General features: G+C 31.4%; 2 protein-coding genes and 1 pseudogene across 4 annotated transcripts; all 3 read right to left on the minus strand.

The window, feature by feature from the left end:
• Positions 1-1,685: 1,685 nt before the first annotated feature.
• Positions 1,686-9,951, minus strand: LOC103852859 (F-box/kelch-repeat protein At5g49000-like). Of its 2 annotated transcripts, XM_033285416.1 has the most exons (2): positions 9,934-9,951; positions 1,686-6,635 (listed from the first exon to the last, which is right to left on the minus strand). In XM_033285416.1, exon 2 carries the CDS (start codon positions 6,549-6,551, stop codon positions 5,541-5,543), a length of 1,011 nt encoding a protein of 336 aa, XP_033141307.1. In that variant the 5' UTR covers positions 6,552-6,635; positions 9,934-9,951; the 3' UTR covers positions 1,686-5,540. The 2 variants fall into 2 exon arrangements, with proteins under 2 accessions (XP_033141307.1, XP_033141306.1); XM_033285415.1 differs by lacking the exon at positions 9,934-9,951 and having other exon boundaries at positions 1,699-8,760.
• LOC103852858 lies at positions 8,649-10,093 on the minus strand (annotated as a pseudogene).
• An 839-nt stretch (positions 10,094-10,932) lies between these two features.
• LOC103852860 (ETHYLENE INSENSITIVE 3-like 3 protein) lies at positions 10,933-19,730 on the minus strand. Of its 2 annotated transcripts, none has more exons than XM_033285414.1 (2): positions 19,726-19,730; positions 10,933-12,671 (listed from the first exon to the last, which is right to left on the minus strand). In XM_033285414.1, the coding sequence occupies exon 2, from the start codon at positions 12,622-12,624 to the stop codon at positions 11,206-11,208; it is 1,419 nt and encodes a 472-aa protein (XP_033141305.1). In that variant the 5' UTR covers positions 12,625-12,671; positions 19,726-19,730; the 3' UTR covers positions 10,933-11,205. The 2 variants fall into 2 exon arrangements, with proteins under 2 accessions (XP_033141305.1, XP_009128008.1); XM_009129760.2 differs by lacking the exon at positions 19,726-19,730 and adding an exon at positions 13,109-13,366 and having other exon boundaries at positions 10,933-12,826.
• Between the last annotated feature and the right edge of the window lie 29 nt (positions 19,731-19,759).

The raw sequence follows: 19,759 nt of genomic DNA on the forward strand, positions 1-19,759 counted from the left end.
AAATATAATATTCAATTTTTTGGTATTAAAATAAAAATAAGAAAATATTAATATTATAATATTATTAAATAATTATATTTAAACACAACTATTTACCAATAAAAATAAAAATAATGTTTTATTTAATTTGATGAAAATAAGAAAATAAAATAACATTTTAACTTGAAAAAGTAAAATATTTATTGAAATCAATTTTTTTAGTTATGAATATCATATTAATAAACTAACTTATGTATTATAAATTTTATTAGAAATTTATATATAAGTATATTGATACTGTATATTTTAAATATTTGGTTTATTGGATTTATTTGGTTGGATCGGTTTATATACCAAACTATATTCACATATTGCAAATTTTAAAATATTAAATTCATCCGGTTTATTATGTATTAACAAATCCAAACCACTTTTTATATTTATTTTATTTGGTTTTGTTTTACCGATTGAATTAAACATCCCTACTTCCCTTGATAATAGAAGAAATAATATTTTACAAACTAAAAAGGTACAAATTCGACCAGGGCTCTACTCGACGTGTTTGAATCACAAAAAATGTATATATAATTATTTTTTTTGCGTTTGGTACTTACTTTTAAGTATTTCCTCTGTTCTACAACTTTTATATATTTTCATAAGTTTATACATATTTAAAAACACATTAAATATATATAATAAATGCATCATTTTATTATAAATTTTCAATAAATTTGAATCAATAAATTTAATTAACATTTTGAAATTTACAATTCACTATTTTTAAATAGTAGAAAATTTATAAAAAAACAAAATTTTATCTTTATGAAACTTTTATTCAAAATATTTTATCATGGAAGAATGGAGAGAGTATGAATTAATGTATGATAAAACTGACAAAGTCGATTTTCAATAATCTCTCATTTTGGTATCATTGACCAACTAGTAACAAATGTATTTTTTTTTGTTTTTGATTGGTATTCTAAGTATCCTTTAAATTTTCTGTGTTAAGACATTTTATGTTTGATATATAAACACTAAGTAATTCTGATTTTTGGCATTAGGTGTTATCTGCATTACACAAAAGATACGGTGTGTTTTATACTGCTTCACGTTGCCTAGTGGGACGGAAATGACTTGAGTGTCAGTCTGATTTTGGGTATAGCCAAGCTAATAATGATAAATTGTGCCATTGCAGCTTGCATTGTATATTTAAAAGTTAATTAACACGTCGACCTTATCATGTATTAAATCATTTGTTTTAGTGAGGCTAACTGTTATTACTGAACGAATGAGAAATAAGCAAACAGAAAGTTACAGTTTAGTCATTACCCTTTTGAGCAATAATAGAAAAACTGCTATATATTCTCTCTGAAACAAGTGATCATACATATATGCACTGTACTATAAATTTTTAAACGTATGTCATTTAGTATAATATTCTACTCTAGACTATTGTAGCCTTCGAACCTTGATAAGTTATCAATTTAGATTTCGCATAAAGAGCCACTATTCAGTGAACTCTTATTCTTCAAGTTACAATTGTTCAAATTAATTAAATTATTTATCCTTCAATGCTTTTACTTTTCTTAATTAATTATCATAATACAAATGGATTATCTAAAATCTTATCAGATCAATTTATTTTTGATTGATATGGGAAGAGTTTATGCAGATCGCAATAGTTCGAACTTTGAACACTGAGATTAACCAGGAAAGATATAATCATAAAAAAGAAAGAAAGCATTGCTTTTGATAATAAAGAACCAAAACATTTAGAAAGTTACAAATAAATATGAATCGTCGCATATACTGAAGCATTTCATTTACCCTAATTACTTACACATCGCTCAAGTATCAAAACAATCACCATAAAAGAACAGCATCTGCAAAATTAACTAGCACCGTCTGCAAAATTAACTAGCACCGTCCTTCGGAGGGATGCTTGTCAATACAGAAAAATCAAAATCAACACTAAATTCATTCATTACTGTAGAGAAATAAATCTAGATAAATTGAAAGATGTAGAGCTCCCTTCAATCCAAAGAAGAGTAAAAGCCATTAAAGGGCAAGTTAAAGCTCCTGAGATATGCAAGCCATACAGCCAAATCCTTTTTCTATTTTAAGGTTAGGGCTTATGGGATCCATAGCTTAGCAGCTTTTCTTTACCCTGCTAAACTCTCGTTTGAACTTTAAGGAGCTCTACTTCTGTATTTTTGTTGTTCTCATGAAAATCATATTGGAAGGCCAAAATCTGACAGAACACAAAGATGCTTGTCAAATCAAGATCCATTTATGATATGCATCAGATCTGAGAAACTATGTAAGCTCAAGATATCTGAACTCATATGATATGTATCAGATCTAAAAAACTATGTAGGCTCAAGAATCAAGATATCTTAACTCATATGATCTAAGCTAAGGAAAACTTCTGTCAGAGATAAACATAATCCTATAAGTTTAAGCCACAAAATAAAGTGGAAGAGAGTAGAAAACTAAAGATTACCCTCATAAAACTATTTAGCTCTTTAAAAAAGAGATATGTGTATATATATAGTGATTTTAGCAAAAAAGAAAACGATATGTTTAAACAATAGAACCAAGCAAAAAAAAAACTTAGATTAAAGAACTTTGAAGAGGCTATAGGAAGAAAGAGATGAAGAACCCTAATTAACTCGAAGCAGATTTAAAGAGAAGGAGAGAGAAGACACGTCAAGTTTTCGGGAGGAGTATAGAGGTTACTTATTAGGAGTATTATACTACTCCAGTAGTTTAGATTATTCGTTATGGAAGAAAAATAGGAAAATAATAAAATGAAAATAGGAAAAATAAACAGGTGGGTGCATATGAAAAGAAATGGGCAGTGTCTGACATTGTTTAGATTCCCTACGCGTCACATGCGTCCTTGTTAGACTCCGAATGGTGAATGCGGATTGAGCGGTGAAGAACAAACGGTTTAATTACGGTACGTTTTAATAATTGTAAAAGTTTATAAATATAAAATATATATAAAGATTTTTGTTACTATTAACTGCCGGGCGGGGCGAAAAACCGGTTACCATTCAAAGCTGGGCGAAAAGCCGGTTACCATTCAAAGCTTTAGCTTTTGTGTGTTTGTTTTCTGCAAAGACTTATTACTACTATTTATAATAATAATTCTACCAACCACTAGTCCATTACATTATTAAGGTGGTCTAACTTTAAAATTAGAGTTGGCCTACCAAATTATTCTATAACGAACAATGTGTTTTTGGATTGTGTAAGACAGACAGTAAGAGTAATCGAAGGTATATTAACCAACTCTAATGCTCCCAAATTAAAAAAAAAACACTAGATATTGAAGTAGTTGGATGTTTTAGCAAAAAAAAAAAAAAAAAAAGAAGTGGTTGGATGTGCGGTCACGATTAAGTCAGATGGTGTGTGCACAAAAGCAGGGAATTATTATGAGACCCTGAGAATCTATGGCTAGATTTCATGCAGATGTTCCCTCTGAAGCTTGCGCCATTATATAAGAAAATAATGCTTGGACCGTATAGTTTTCTAATAGATTAATAGTAATGGACCATTAAGTTAACTTTTTCCTAGTCCCCTGACTTGTCAAATATCAAACCGAGTCAATGTTGAGTAAACTGGACGGGGGTGATTGGTTAGATTGTAGAAACTGGTTTTACTTTTAATTTTCATCTACAACCTTAAATACTATCAATTATACTTTATCTTAATTTTTAAAGGTACAACCAAAAAACTAAAACTACAGCAAAAACAACAAAAAACGGTTGTAAAAATCTTATTTTCTAAAACCCCATTTTTTTAGCTGTAGAAAATTTTAAAGTTATATCCCTTAAAGCTATATTAAAAAATTCTACAGACTAAATTTTAATATAAATTTTTTACAGTTACAGTCTAACCAATCACCCCCTAATCAAACATTTTGGTTTTAGTTATGAACATGAAACGACTTCGCTTCTACGAACGGATTTGAAGATTTCTTCGGTGTGAAGAAACTTACTTCGTTTGTTATTCCAATGGTTAGTGAAGATACTCTAGATTTGCTGTCAAAGATGTTCACCGATAACCTCAATTCTATATCTATTAAGCAGACTATTTAGTATAGAGAATACAATAAAACCAAAGAGGTCATTTAGTTTTGTTCTCTTTTTTTTTTTTTTTTTTTTTGAAAACACATTTAGTTTTGTTCTCAAACCTTTGCTTTTTAAAAAGGTACTTTACATCTCACATTTGCACCAGAGTGTGGATGTCACGAGAAAATCTAGCCATGATGTACAAGCACTAATGTCTTTAGATTAATAGATTTCACCATCCTAACCGAGCGGCCACCATACTCGCCAATCATCATCACCAGGTACAAAACAATTGGTTCAGTCCGTTTTGAGTAAGTTCTTGTTCAGCCTTAATGAAGAGAGCTTAATCGTGATTTTGGTTTTGTAGGACAAATAGATCTAATCTCAAGACGAAACTAGATTTTAGTCCTTGTAGGATATAACGTAACAAGCTTCTTCTTCTTGTCGTTCTCAAGTGTCCATTGTTCTTGCTAGCTAGTTCCCTTCACCATTTCCTGAAATTTTATTAGTTTACCATAAACACAAAGCATATATATATCTTAATTGACAGATGATGATTAACTAATCATCATTTACACCCATCTTTTATAGATATATGTTTATTCATCAACATAAATATGCTTAACAGTATGACATATTTCTTGTCTTGGAAGAAATTGAAAAATAAACAAAAGACATGTCTATTTGACAAAGATTTTTAATATAATTTTGTTATCCAAACTTTTAGAATACATAGTGTTGTGCTTTTCGTCTGACTACATATTTGACTATATGGGTTAGTTTTTGACAAAAATATTGAACTGCATCGAAATAAAGAATTTAACATTTTGTTAACTTTTGACCGTGTGGTTGAGAAGCAGTTACAAGTCACTAATTAATGTAAAACATTCTTGTAAAGGGGACAGAATAATCATATACATCTTAACCTTTCTTATCTACAAATAATGCTTTTGAAACCAAATTAATGGATTGAACAACAATACCAACACTTCCATGGAGAAGGCTTTGTGCTGAATATTTGGATAGTAAGTGATAAACATATGAGATTCCAAAAAGATCCAGATAACTGGAAGAAGATGCTCCATAAGCTTCTCACATTCATAATCAACAAGCCGCCGAGTTGCTCAAGTCAACCACGAGCCTTACCGTTTCCAAGTGTAAGCTCCAAAGAGTCTGTATCCAATTTAGTTGAATAAATAGAGGCATTCATCATTCTATATATAGTAATAGTACTACCCAGAAACAAAGTCGTAAGCATAGCCTATAACAATTACACATGTATATCAATAATATCTTGCAATCTATGTTATCTTTGAAGCTAAAACACTTTGACAAAAGGGACGAGCACAAGAGATATATGTATCTTGGTTCTGACTCAAATTGCAAATTAAATAAAAATTAAAAATGCAGACAAAGATGCTTAAAACAACTTAAGATATCAATAGATATTAGTTTTGAACCAAGGAGGTGAGAACATCGTCATCAGGCAAAGACACTAGCAGCAAACAAGACCTTAACTCTATTTGATTCTGAGAGAGGGTAGTCGAGTTTGTAGACAGAACCGGACCACTCGATCTTCCCCCGAATCTCTAGTCCCTGGCTTGTCTCGATTTGCGTTAGGGAAATCTCCGCAGACCAAAGCTCCAAACTCTCAGTAGCACCACCTTGAGGAGGCTGGGCGTTCCAGAAGATGACAATGTTGGACGCATAGTTTGTGGAGAGTTTGGTGATACCGTATTCAACCAACTGTTGTTGTTGCAGCTCTTCCAAACCCTTGACTTCCTTCCAATCGAACTCTTCTGGCAAACACCAAAGTATCGTCCCGCGGGCACCACGGGAAAATAAGAATCCTCCGATCAAACACCAGTCGTCTCTGTCTCCTGGTTTAGAATCTGTTTTTCTGCACGACACAAACATAGGAGGAAGTTTGCTTGGGGAGAAGGAGAAGATTTGACGATCCTCATCCACCACGTAAACCTTCTTCTTGCCTATCACCACGCTTTGTTTTATATTCTTTGGCCGAGTCGTAGTAGGCACACACAAAAAATTCCAAGTATAGGTGCGGGGATTGTAGACCTCTGCCCAGTTTGAGGAATCAACGTCATCCCCGCACCCTCCAAACACGTATAGCTTGCCGTCGATAACGCTTGCTGAGGCGAAAGCACGAGTCATCTTCATGGGCGGGATTTGGTACCACGCATGCTCGAAACAATCGAACATGGTGACATTCGATGTGGGTTTGCCGTTTACGAGTCCACCGATGATAAATATACCCCAATCCACCACCATAAAAGAGGAACCTGATTCTGTACACCAAAGCGGGAGGAGCGGTTTCAGCTGACGTTTCACCGGGTGGAGGATGAACCACCGTGGGACGGAGTCTGGAAATATGTGCAAGCACACGTAGTAAGATGGCTCAATGCGCTTCATCCGCCATCTCAAGTCCCATAGAGAAGGGGAGGTTGCGAGAGACCGGTGTGCCTTGGAGGTCATTGCTAAGGCCGCGAGGTCGAATCTCGATACATGAACCAGACAGTTCGTAACCACATCAACTGGCAACGACGTTAACCCACACACCTCTTCCTTTCCTTCCTCGATCTTCCTTTCCTTCCTCGATCTTCCTTTCATTGATTTTTTTCTTTCTTTGGTGACAAGTGAGACAAAGAAGCCAGAAACTGTCTTATATAAATTACCGTGAAAAAAGGAAAAAGGAAAAAGGAAAAAAGGAAATTAAGAATTATAAACAATCTCTTTGCTTTTATCAAATTTATCCAAAAATAACAAACAAAACTGGAAAGTTCGACCATTTTTGTAATAGAATCGTAAATTGTTACAAAAGTAAAGGTAAATATATCATGAGATAGGTATTTTATGTCTATGAAAATATAATTTTAATCTTTTTTGAACTGTCGCAGTTTTTATCAATTTAATCTAAGAGCATGTCCAACAACCTCATTGTAAATATCACAGCCACAATTTATTATTATTTTAATATAATTTTGAAGATTTTTCTTTTAATTTAAAAATAAAAGTAAGTGAATGGGAATCAGACATCTAATCTATTAATTTAAAATCCTATTTTTATCTATTGTACAAGAGTCTATGTTGAACCAATTGTAGATTATTAATGTTTTATTTGATATTTGTCTTAACTCATTAAAAATCTAATCAATTAAACAACACATATTATTTGTAATTTTGTTATGGAGAACCTGAAAATTAGGTCAATGGAGAAGAAAAGTTTTGCGACTTAGTTTAGTTTACGTTAAAAGTTTCTACAACATTTTTGTTTAATAATGAAAATTAATTCGTGTTGGTCTTAAGAGAGGCCACTTATGTTATGTGTACTAAACTTTGCCATTTGGGGTTGCTAATAAATAGAGTTTGTTGACAATTTTTAACTATTATATAGGTGAAACATATATGCATTTACTATTTACCTATAAAATGATAATTCTCTCTTCTTTTTAATTGGTAGCAATGTGACATTTGCTCCTCTTTTTACACAAAGAAGAAAAACTAATTAAAAATGTTACGAACTAAGGAAAAATTAAAATAACTCTTTGTTAGTGCAAATAATATTCAGGTTTGTTAATGTTAGTACTTAGTAATTTACTAACACCATATTCATTTTCTGCTTTTACTAGCACTACGGTTTGAGTTTTATTTCTGATATATATTCTCCCAAATCTACTTTTTGAAATTTAAAATTGTCAACAAATAAATAAAATATTATTATTCTAGTTATTAAACCCTATTGTTTACATTTTATTTTCCTATAGATATTCAAAAGCGTTTTGGATTAATGAAAAATAGTTAAAATATGCTGGTTTATTCTGCATAACAAATTGTTTAATGATCATCACGTGTATGATAGTAAAAACAAAGTATTTTATTAAACTCAAATTACTAATATAATGGATATCTGTCAAAAATTAATGTTGAACCTAAATCCACATTATCAACATGAAATCCTAAATAGCTTATAACCTATTTTGTTAACATTTGCAATATTTTTTTGTCGATGAGCTTTATGTCTTGCGGATGGGATGACCAACCGATTCAAGAAATCCAGGATATTGGCAAACAACATATTCTCATGATCATTACCACAGTAAGCTCTATCTACTGTTTTCTATTTTGGGGGTTATGGAACTTTTAGTTCTTAAGACACAGAGTCCAGTAGATGTTAGAAAATCCTACTAAGGCCAAACAATAAAAAAACAAAAACTCTTAGTCACTGATGAAGCCACGAGAAACATAAGTATCTCTTAACCACTAGTGAAGTTCATTCCCACAAAACACAGTTCTCATGATCAGTAACCCTTAAATCCACTGCACAGAAACTCAAGAGGTTTTTGGTTGTTTCTTATGGTCTCCTCAATTATGGGATAACATTTTTAGGATTGAGCATGGTTACTCAGGAAGAAAGCACAAGCTGAAGAGTTTACTCTAGTTGTTGACTTGTTTCGGAAAGAGTGTGCATCCCAATTTGGTTGAATAAATAGAGGCATTCATCATTCTATAATTAATACCACCAAGAAACAAAGTTGTAACTTGTAAGCATAGACTATAACAATTACGCATGTGTATCAATAGTATCTTGCAATCTATGTTATCTTTGAATCTAAAACACTTTGACAAAAGGGACGAGCGCAAGAGATATGTATCTTGCTTCTTACTCAATTGCAAATTATATAAATTAAAAATGCACACGAAGATGCTTAAAACAACTTAGATCCCCGTCAATAAGTCACAGAGATGATATCAATAAATATAGTCTGAAACAAGGAGTAAGAACATCATCAGGTAAAGGCAGTACCAGCATACACAACCTTAACTCTATTTGAGTCTGTGAGAGGGTAGTCGAGTTTGTAGACAGAACCAGACCACTCAATCTTTCCCCGAATATCTGGTCCGACGATCTCCTGAGGGAAATCTCCGCAGACCAAAGCTCCAAACTATCAGCACCTTGAGGCTGGGCGTTCCAGAAGATGACAATGTAGGACGCCTTTTTGGAGAGTTTGCTGATACCGTATTCAACCAACTGTTGTTGTTGCAGCTCTTCCAAACCCTTGACTTCCTTCCAATCCAACTCGTCTGGCAAACACCACAGTATTGTCCCGCGGGGACCACGGGAAAACAAGAATCGTCCGATCAAACACCAGTCGTGTCTGTCTCCTGGCTTAGAATCTGTTTTTCCGCATGACACAAACAGTTTGCTTGGGGAGAAGGAGAAGCTTTGAGCATCCTCATCCACTGCGTAAACCTCCTTCTTGCCTATCACCACGCTTTGTTTGATATTCTTCGGCCGAGTAGTAGTAGGCACACACAAGAAATCCCAAGTTAAGGTGTCGATATCGTATACCTCTGCCCAGTTTGAGGAATCAACCTCATCCCCGCACCCTCCAAACACGTATATCTTGTTGTCTATCCTGCTTGCTGAGGCGGAAGCACGAGGCACCTTCATGGGCGGGATTTTGTACCACTTATGCTCGAAACAATCGAACAACGCGACTTCCGATGTGGGTTTGCCGTTCACGAGTCCACCGATGATATATATACCCCAAGCCACCACCACGAAAGAGGATCCTGATTCTGGAGACTGATACGCGTACGAGTCGATCGGTTTCAGCCGACGTTGAACCGGGTGGAGGATGACCCACCGTGGGATGGGTTCAGCAAATATGTGCAAGCACACGTAGTAAGATGGCTCGATGTAATCCATCTGACATCTCCAGTCCCAGAGCCAAGGAGAGGTTGCGGGAGACCGGTGTGCCTTGGAGGTCATACCAAAGGCCGCCAGGTCAAATCTCGATACATAAGTCAGGCAGTTCAAAACCACCTCATCTGGCAACGACGTTAACCCACACACCTTCGTCTTGTTCTTGTTCTTCCTCTTCCTTTCCTTCCTCGATCTTCCTTTCATTGAGTTTTTTTTTTCTTTGTTGACAAGTGAGACAAAGAAGCTATCTTATATAGATTACCGTGAAAAGAGGAAAAAAAAAAAAGGAAATTAAGAATTATAAACACTCTTTTCCTTTTATCAAATTTATCCAAAAAATAACAAACAAAACTGGAAAAGTCTGACACTTGAGAACATCCCCGGCTTGCTGCTGAACTTCCTTCTATTGATTACAGGAGGGATCAATTTCCAGAGTAATTGCAATTGAGAGAAGAAGAAAGCCAGACCGAACTATCTTATATAAAATTATAATTTACATTTTATTACTAAATTAAATTATTATATTCTTAACCATAAAAATATTTTATCAATGTTACATGAAGTAATAAATTTATTATTGATATATGTAATTTATTTTCACTACATATTTATTTAAATTTGACATAATTAATTAAATTCTGACATTTATTTTCAAAAAAAAACATAGTGGTATATTTACTTAATTTTAATTATGACATACTTAATTAGAATTTGAAAGATTTATTTCTTTTAATTATTATTTTTTGTTTAAAAAAGCTTATTTCTTCTTTATCCACAAATTTACTTAATTTTGTTAGTTTTATTATATTCACAGATTTATTTTTACTTAACCATAAATTCACTTAGCTCTGAGTCTGAGACTTTCTATGGAATTCCTTGAGAAAAAAAAAAAGAAACAACAGAGAGGGCAAGAAAATGAAGAAGATTTGAAGACACGAGGCGGCAAAGATTTTAGGATTTAGAGTCAGTTAGCTTAATGACGTGACTGTCAAGTAACATACTAAAGCGCGAAAGAGTTGAAACTAATAATTTGGTAAAGTGGTAGATACGTCTTATGCAATTCACTGGATAAGATTTCTGTCGATGATCTTTGCAAATCATTTTAAGGTTAAGGTCAAAGATCTCATAATCAAGCTCATAGTTAGCTCATTTAACTTGATGAATTCCTCACATGGTTAATATACACAACAATACAACATACACCCACTGCTTTCCCTGGCAAACATTACAATGGGGGAAAGCTGTGTCTGGCAAGTTATTCAAAAGTAAAAAAACTAAGCCAGACTATTGCCATGTTCTTTTGAACCTGCAACATAACTTGCAAAAAGAAAATTTAAGACAATACCAAAAGATTATAAACTATGATGGTTTGGTGTGTGACATACACATGCCATGTAACCTCTCAACAAAGATGTCAAGAAACTAAGCTCCAAACCATGAGAAGTCATCATCAAATGCACCATACGAATCAAACCCAGAGTAAAATGTGCTACTATCAAACGCCGCCAAGTCATTGAATGGAGACAGAATGTTACTGTCCCTCTGAAACTGAGGAGGCAAATCTCTTCCTGCTACACCGTCTTCATGTAAACCATCAGGTGCACCTACACCTACTGAGGCCTCAAATCCGTTGCTGCGAGGTGCGTTCATTTCTATCCGCGTATGGATGAGGTCTTGTTCCTGATTATTCACAAGCACTGCAGAGGGATTATAGAAGTTGTAACCTGACCCAAACTGCAACTCCTGGTTAGGGTTTGGTCCGTAAAGCATTGGCCTCTCGTCTACAGGCATCATAGCTTGTTCACTGACAGGTGGAAAATAAGTATAGTTGTTATCAAACTCAGGAACTATCACTTCCAGACCGTTCTCCTCTGCTCCTAAGGCAATGTTTGGCTCTAGAACACCTTCCTGATGGTGATGAGTACCGTTGATGTTATGTCCTAGCAGAGAGGCATCAACATGATACATGTCAGGTAAAATATTTCTCTGTTCTTCCTCTTGTCTACTGACAGTTCCTGATATGCTTCTTGGTCTTTTCCTTCTCCTTTGTTTCTTTGCTTTGTCTTGATCTCTTACTGGCTGCGACGTAGCTGTTAGTGAACCTGAAGCCTCCTCTGTCCCATCAACATCATAATCACCGTCACTGTTGACCATATTTTCAGCGTTATTATTACCTCTCCGGCGTATCTCAGTTACATTAGATGTTCCATTATCACTACTATTCTGCTGAATCAAGGACTCCTCTTGGTTCAAAACCGCCAACCAAATCGCGCTCTCTTTCGCCGTCATCTTATCCTGCAAACACTTAGACTGACGAACATGCCTCTTAATCTTCGCAACATCAGGCAACATATGGTTGATCACCGCCGTCAAAACCCCAACTTTCCACATCTTCTTGAGATCGTGCGGCTTCCTATAAGGAGGACTCTGGCTTTTACCCAGACCAAGCTTCACCCACCACTCTTCATCCCCCGTCGGCCACCACGGAGGAGGAGTCCCTTTCTCCAACGGATACTTCCTCTGAGGAGGATCACAATGCTGCATCAAAGAAGACAGCAAAGACCCTAAAGTAGCGTCTTGAAGATCTTGCAGAACAAACTGCGAGTTTCTATTCCGGTCTGACTTCCCAAACGCTAAACACTCCTCTTCGTATTTAGCAATCGCAGCTGGCCCGTTCTTATCAAACTTCACTTTCTCCTTCCACCAAGCTCTTATATTGTCGGAGGAGCCGCTCACCGGCTTCCCCTTTTCGGGTATGATGCCGTACACAAACCCGCGGACTTTGCAGACTTCCATTAGCTTTAGCATGTACTTGAGTATACCGTCTTGTGCTCTAGACATTTTCTTCCTCTGCGCTTGGTCAGAGATCTTCTTGGGCGCTTCCTTCGCTTGAGAACCGCTTTTAGTTCGTTCTTTGATTCTTTTGAGACGTACACGATCCTTCCACATCCTTCTCTCAAGGTCTTCCGCATCAATGTCTTCATCACTCACGTCAATCTCTGCTACATTGTCGCTAGCTATGTCATCAGGCTCGTTCTCCATCCTATACCAATACATAAACAACATAAACAATCAGCGAAACTCATATATTCATTGGTCCAGCAGTTTCGAATGAGATTGAACCTAAAGGCTAACACTTTGATTCAACCACAAAAATATATCATCTCTGCGTATTAAAAGTTAGAAAACTTTTTTTTTGGGAATCATGTCTGTCATCAGTTCGAACCCACCTCAATACAATAAAGGAGCATAAACCTTGAATATTTTAAATTCACAGCATGAAGGAACAAAAACACTGAAACTGAATTCGAATGTTTTTCCTCACCTGATGTCTGCTACGGACATAGCGAGATCGGTTACGCAAGTCTGTTCGAAGAAGATGAAACCTTTCGAAAATAGTTTAAGGTTTTTTTCTTTTAATTCTTCTCCTGTCGTTCAGGTGGAGGAGCTATTATATAAAACTAGATTTTTTATCCGCGCTACGCGCGGATAAGATATTATATGTATTTCACAATTCTAAAAAATAATGTATAATATTGTATTATATTATTTAAAGAATATAAAATAAGATTACATAACATAAATATATTTTTTATTTTTTCTTTGTGAAAATCATTATGTTGTTTGATTGTTGTACTTAATTCACATATTTGCATAGATATTTGTGATAGATGAATAACTATATTTTTATTATCAGTAAATAATATATATTTATTATATAATATAAGAAAAATGAAATTATTTACTTTTTAACAAACTTGTCTCATGTTGGGGACTCGGTTATAGACATATCATATTCGAATGAAACATTTTTACACTTATCAATCTTCTTAACAATTAAGAAACAAATCTGAATATCAAAACAATATCTCATACGATCTCTTTGTGGAATAACTGCTCTGAAGAAATTGAATTTATGCATAAAAAAAGACTGGAAATGGATGTGCATATGTGTTATCTAAGTCAGCTTAAAAAAAAACTATTTATAGTTCATATATCATTTATGTCCATCCTATTTTTTTGTCGATCATTTCTTAAACATCTTGAAATAAGTAATGCTAATTAATAATAAACTTTTTGCTCACAAAATAAAAATCAAATTTGTTTAATTAACGCTTAATTTGTCTAACTGATATATGTATTTCTCAATTCTAAAAAAATAATGTATAATATTGTATTACATTATTTAAAGAATATAAAATATGACTACATAACATAAATATACTTTTTAAATTTTCTTTATGAAAATCATTATGTTGTTTGATTGTTGTACTTGATTCACATATTTGCATAGATATTTGTGATAGAAGAATAACTATATTTTTATTATCAGTAAATAATATATATTGATTATATAATATAAGAAAAATAAAATTATTTACTTTTTAAACAAACTTGTTTCATGTTGGGGACTCGGTTATAAACATATCATATTCGAAAGAGACATTTTTACAGTTATCAATCATCTTAACATTGAAAAAACAAATCTAGATATCAAAACAATATCTCATATGATCTACTTGTGGAATAACTACTCTGAAGAAATTGAATTTAGGCATCAAAAAGGACTGGAAATGGATATGCAGATATTTTATCTAAGTCTGCTTCACAAAGTACTATTCATAGTTCATATATCATTAATGTCCATCCTATTTTTTTGTCCACCATTTCTTAAACATCTTGAAATAACTGATGCTAATTAATAATAAACTTTTGCTGGAAAAAAAATCAAATTTGTCTTATTATCACTTAAATATTTTATTAATATGGTTTAAGAATCTTTTAAGTGATATCATAGTTTAATTTATTAGTTTTTTTTGTTACTTTTTAGAGGTTTTTGTATTTAAGATTTTTTTTCATATTAAACTTCTATTTCTTTCACAGAATTGATATATATATATATATATATATATATATATATATATATATATATATCATAAAAATTACCATCAAATCAGTTTTACTTATTTATTATTTTGTTTGAACGAAAATACACTTTTTAAATAATTTAATTTAAAATAAAATTATATATTAATTTGCTGTATTTTAACAATTTCATTGATATAATTAATTTGCTTTGGTGGATAACCTAAAAAGTTTTCATATGAATCTGGGAAAGCAAGCTTATGTTGTTATATTATATTTATTTTGTGTATATAGAATCTATATATAATGTTAGTTTAATAAAGAAAGAACATTATTTTTTTGTAACTTCAAAAAGATACGTTATTACAATTTGAAATGAATCAAAATTGAATAAAATGGTAATTAAATATTTGTAAATCTAATTGTTTAGTTGGATTCTCATGAAAAAAAAATTGATTGGTTAAACAAATGTTTTAAAAAAAATTGTGGTCTTTTTTTGTCTATAAATTATAAAATTTATTGAATTAATATATTTAATTATTGCATCCTTAAATAATATTTTATTAAGACATTAGAAAAATATGTTTTGAGTTGTTTTGTCAAATTGTACAAAACTCTATGCTTTTTCATATTTGTAACTTCAAAAAGATACATTATGACAATTTGAAATTAATCAAAATTGAATAAAATGGTAATTAAATATTTGTAAATCTAATTATTTTTTTTATCTTGTTTAGTTGGATTCTCATGAAAAAAATCGATAGGTTAAACAAATGTTTCAAAATTTGTTGTGTTATTGTTTTGTCTATAAATTACAAAATTTATTGAATTAATATATTTAATTATTACATCCTTAAATAATATTTTATTAAGACATTAGAGAAGTATATTTTAATTGTTTCCTATGCTTTTTCATATTTGTCACGAAAATTTATATGTTAAACTTACTTTTACAAAATTCTTAACTTTGTCACGAAAACAAAAATCTATGCTTTTTCATATTTGTCAACGTTCTCACACTTTCTAATAATATATTATCTTAGTCACTTACTTATTTTTTTTTTACAAAACAAAGTATCGGAGTCTTGAAAGTTGAATTTATATTATTGTAAATGTACATAAGAGTTTGTGATTATATATTTAGTGGTTCTTGTATATGTGTCCAAGAATGTTTCAATGGCTTAGTGGTAACTGTCCTATATATATATCATACTAACCCGGGTTCGATTCTCACCTTCGCATTGTTTTTTTTATTTTTTACGAAAAGTAAATGAGATGACATTGCAATTTCGGGTTCTCTGATTGGTTGATTTTTCTATCATATGTGGACACCCTCTCCATGGCTTATATCTCCCTTTTAGTATAGTATAGATGGCTGTGCATTGGGAAGGAAGAGGCGACGATTCGTCGGGGACTGAATCCAAAAGTATTTTTCTTTTCTTTCTTTTTTTAACATATTTTGTTTTATTTTACTTTTGTTACAAATACCAAGTTGTGTTCTCTTTCTGTCGTGTTCTGTTTTTTTCTAATCTATACTATACTAAAAGGGGATATAAGCCATGGAGAGGGTGTCCACATAGAATAGAAAAATCAACCAATCAGAGAATCCGAAATTGCCATGTCATCTCATTTTTTTTCGTAAAAAATAAAAAAACAATGCAAAGGTGAGAATCGAACCCGGGTTAGTATGATATATATATAGGACAGTTACCACTAAGCCATTGAAACTTTCTTGGACACATATACAAGAACCACTAAGTATATAATCACAAACTCTTATGTACATTTACAATAATATGAATTCAACTTTCAAGACTCCGATACTTTATTTTGTAAAAAAAAAATAAGTAAGTGACTAAGCTAATATATTCTTAGAAAGTGTGAGAACGTTGACAAGTATGAAAAAGCATAGATTTTTGTTTTCGTGACAAAGTTAAGAATTTTGTAAAAGTAAGTTTAACATATAAATTTTCGTGACAAATATGAAAAAACATAGATTTTTGTAAAATTTTGACAAAACAACTCATAACATACTTCTCTAATGTCTTAATAAAATATTATTTAAGGGTGCAATAATTAAATATATTAATTCAATAAATTTTGTAATTTATAGACAAAACAATAACACAACAAATTTTGAAACATTTGTTTAACCTATCGATTTTTTTTCATGAGAATCCAACTAAACAAGATAAAAAAATAATTAGATTTACAAATATTTAATTACCATTTTATTCAATTTTGATTAATTTCAAATTATCATAATGTATCTTTTTGAAGTTACAAATATGAAAAAGCATAGATTTTTGTACAATTTGACAAAACAACTCAAAACATATTTTTCTAATGTCTTAATAAAATATTATTTAAGGATGCAATAATTAAATATATTAATTCAATAAATTTTATAATTTATAGACAAAACAATACCACAACAAATTTTGAAACATTTGTTTAACCAATCGATTTTTTTTTCATGAGAATCCAACTAAACAATTAGATTTACAAATATTTAATTACCATTTTCTTCAATTTTGATTCATTTTAAATTGTAATAATGTATCTTTTTGAAGTTACAAAAAAATAATGTTCTTTCTTTATTACACTAGAATTATATATAGATTCTATATACACAAAATAAATATAATATAACAACATAAATTTACTTTCTCCGATTCATATGAAAACTTTTTAAGTTATCCACCAAAGCAAATTAATTAAATCAATGAAATGGTTAAAATACAGCAAATTAATATATAATTTTATTTTAAATTAAATTATTTAAAAAGTGTATTTTTGTTAAAACAAAATAATAAATAAGTAAAACTGATTTGATGGTAATTTTTATGATATATATATATCAATTCTGTGAAAGAAATAGAAGCTTAATATGGAAAAAAATCTTAAATACAAAAACCTCTAAAAATTAACAAAAAAACTAATAAATTAAACTATGATATCACTTAAAAGCTTCTTAGACTATATTAATAAAATATTTAAGCGATAATTAGACAAATTTGATTTTTTTTCCAGCAAAAAGTTTATTATTAATTAGCATCAGTTATTTCAAGATGTTTAAGAAATGGTGGACAAAAAAATAGGATGGACATTAATGATATATGAACAATGAATAGTACTTTGTGAAGCAGACTTAGATAACATATATGCACATACATTTTCAGTCCTTTTTGATGCCTAAATTCAATTTCTTCAGAGTAATTATTCCACAAATAGATCGTATGAGATATTGTTTTGATATGTAGATTTGTTTTTTCAATGTTAAGAAGATTGATAACTGTAAAAATGTCTCATTCGTATATGATATGTCTATAACCGAGTCCCCAACATGAGACAAGTTTGTTTAAAAAGTAAATAATTTTATTTTTCTTATATTATATAATAAATATATATTATTTACTGATAATAAAAATATAGTTATTCATCTATCACAAATATCTATGCAAATATGTGAATCAAGTACAACAATCAAACAACATAATTATTTTCACAAAGAAAATTTAAAAAATATATTTATGTTATGTAGTCATATTTTATATTTTTTAAATAATATAATACAATATTATACATTATTTTTTAGAATTGAGAAATACATATAATATCTTATCCGCGCGTAGCGCGGTTAAAAAATCTAGTGAGTTTTTAATGTTACTTTATCTGGCCTTTTTTGTCCTGCCAAAACAATTTTACCTTTTTTATTTGTCCTGCCAAAACAATTTTTTCTCTTTAGATTTCAAAAAAATATTTTATCTTTTTTGCTAGCAACATTTAGTATAATAAAAATTAAAACGATTCAGCTAATCTGGTATAGTATAAATATCTGAATGAAAACTACAAACACTGCATGACTTATTTTGTCTTAAAACGATTCAGCTAATCTGGTATAGTATAAATATCTGAATGAAAACTACAAACACTGCATGACTTATCTGTCTTTGGTATTTTAATTACCCAAAATATATGCCGGCTTTAACACGAAAAACAATAGTATATATTAATATACTAGCTTAATAAAGCTCACTAGAGAGAGTCAAAGACTCAAAGAGATAGAACCTGAGTTTTGGTGGGGATGGCAATGTCAATAGAGTTGAAGAACTTGTTTCTTCGCATACCATTACTTTTTAAAACGGAAATATTTAGATCATGGTTGCAATTACGACTGCTAATCATATGGGGTGTCAAGATTATACACGTAGTTTTTTCTGGGAACCAAACAATATTTAAATATTCTGAAGGCTATATGATAATGAATTAACTCTGTCAAAGAAAATAAGAGAAGATTATACTTGTAGTTTGTATTGGGAACCAAACACAAAGAGATTTTAATATTTTGGAGGCTATATGATAATGAATTAACCCAGTCAAACAAAGAAGAAGATAAGATTATGACTTAAAAAATCTCTGATAAATTGTAAAGCCAAGAATCTTTCACAATGACTCCTAAATTTTTATTTATTTATTTATTTTTGCTTTTCTAATGTGTTAATTAATTCATCGTACTTTGAATCAGTATTACCTCGTTCGTTGTACTTATAATGTTTCCACGGTTATTATGTATTAGTGCTTAATATTCTGATCAAAATATTAGAAAGCTTGATATGAATAATACGTGGTTTAGAGTAACTAACAACTTAACTAAATCAATAACAGTGTTTCTCTCGTGGCAAAGAAAACAGAACAAAGAAAGTACAAAAGAAGTTGACCTTTTACACTACAAACTTTGACTCTACCTACAAGAAAAATCTTAAAGATGATCAAGAATCTCTTTCTCATCGATTCTTAGTGACAGAACCGTTAGTTTCTTTTACAAGGATCATATCAGCAAAACCAATGTCCCAAGTTTAGCTCTGTAGCGACCTGGGACGTAGTCTGCCCTCTTGATGCAGTACACGGTAGTTACTCCACAAAATATTTAACCGCGAATTCAAGATTTAGTTATCTATAGATTGATGTAATCATTAATCGGTGTGCAATGGTGTTGATCTGATGAGCAGAGACTGTAGACTGTAGTAAAGCTGATTCCAGGACATTTAGCTACTTTCAAAGTCTTTGGATCACCATGAGGTCCTCATTATGGCCACCAGGATATGAT

This window comes from Brassica rapa, chromosome A02, assembly GCF_000309985.2.
Source record: "Brassica rapa cultivar Chiifu-401-42 chromosome A02, CAAS_Brap_v3.01, whole genome shotgun sequence".
NCBI classification, from domain to species: Eukaryota; Viridiplantae; Streptophyta; class Magnoliopsida; order Brassicales; family Brassicaceae; genus Brassica; species Brassica rapa.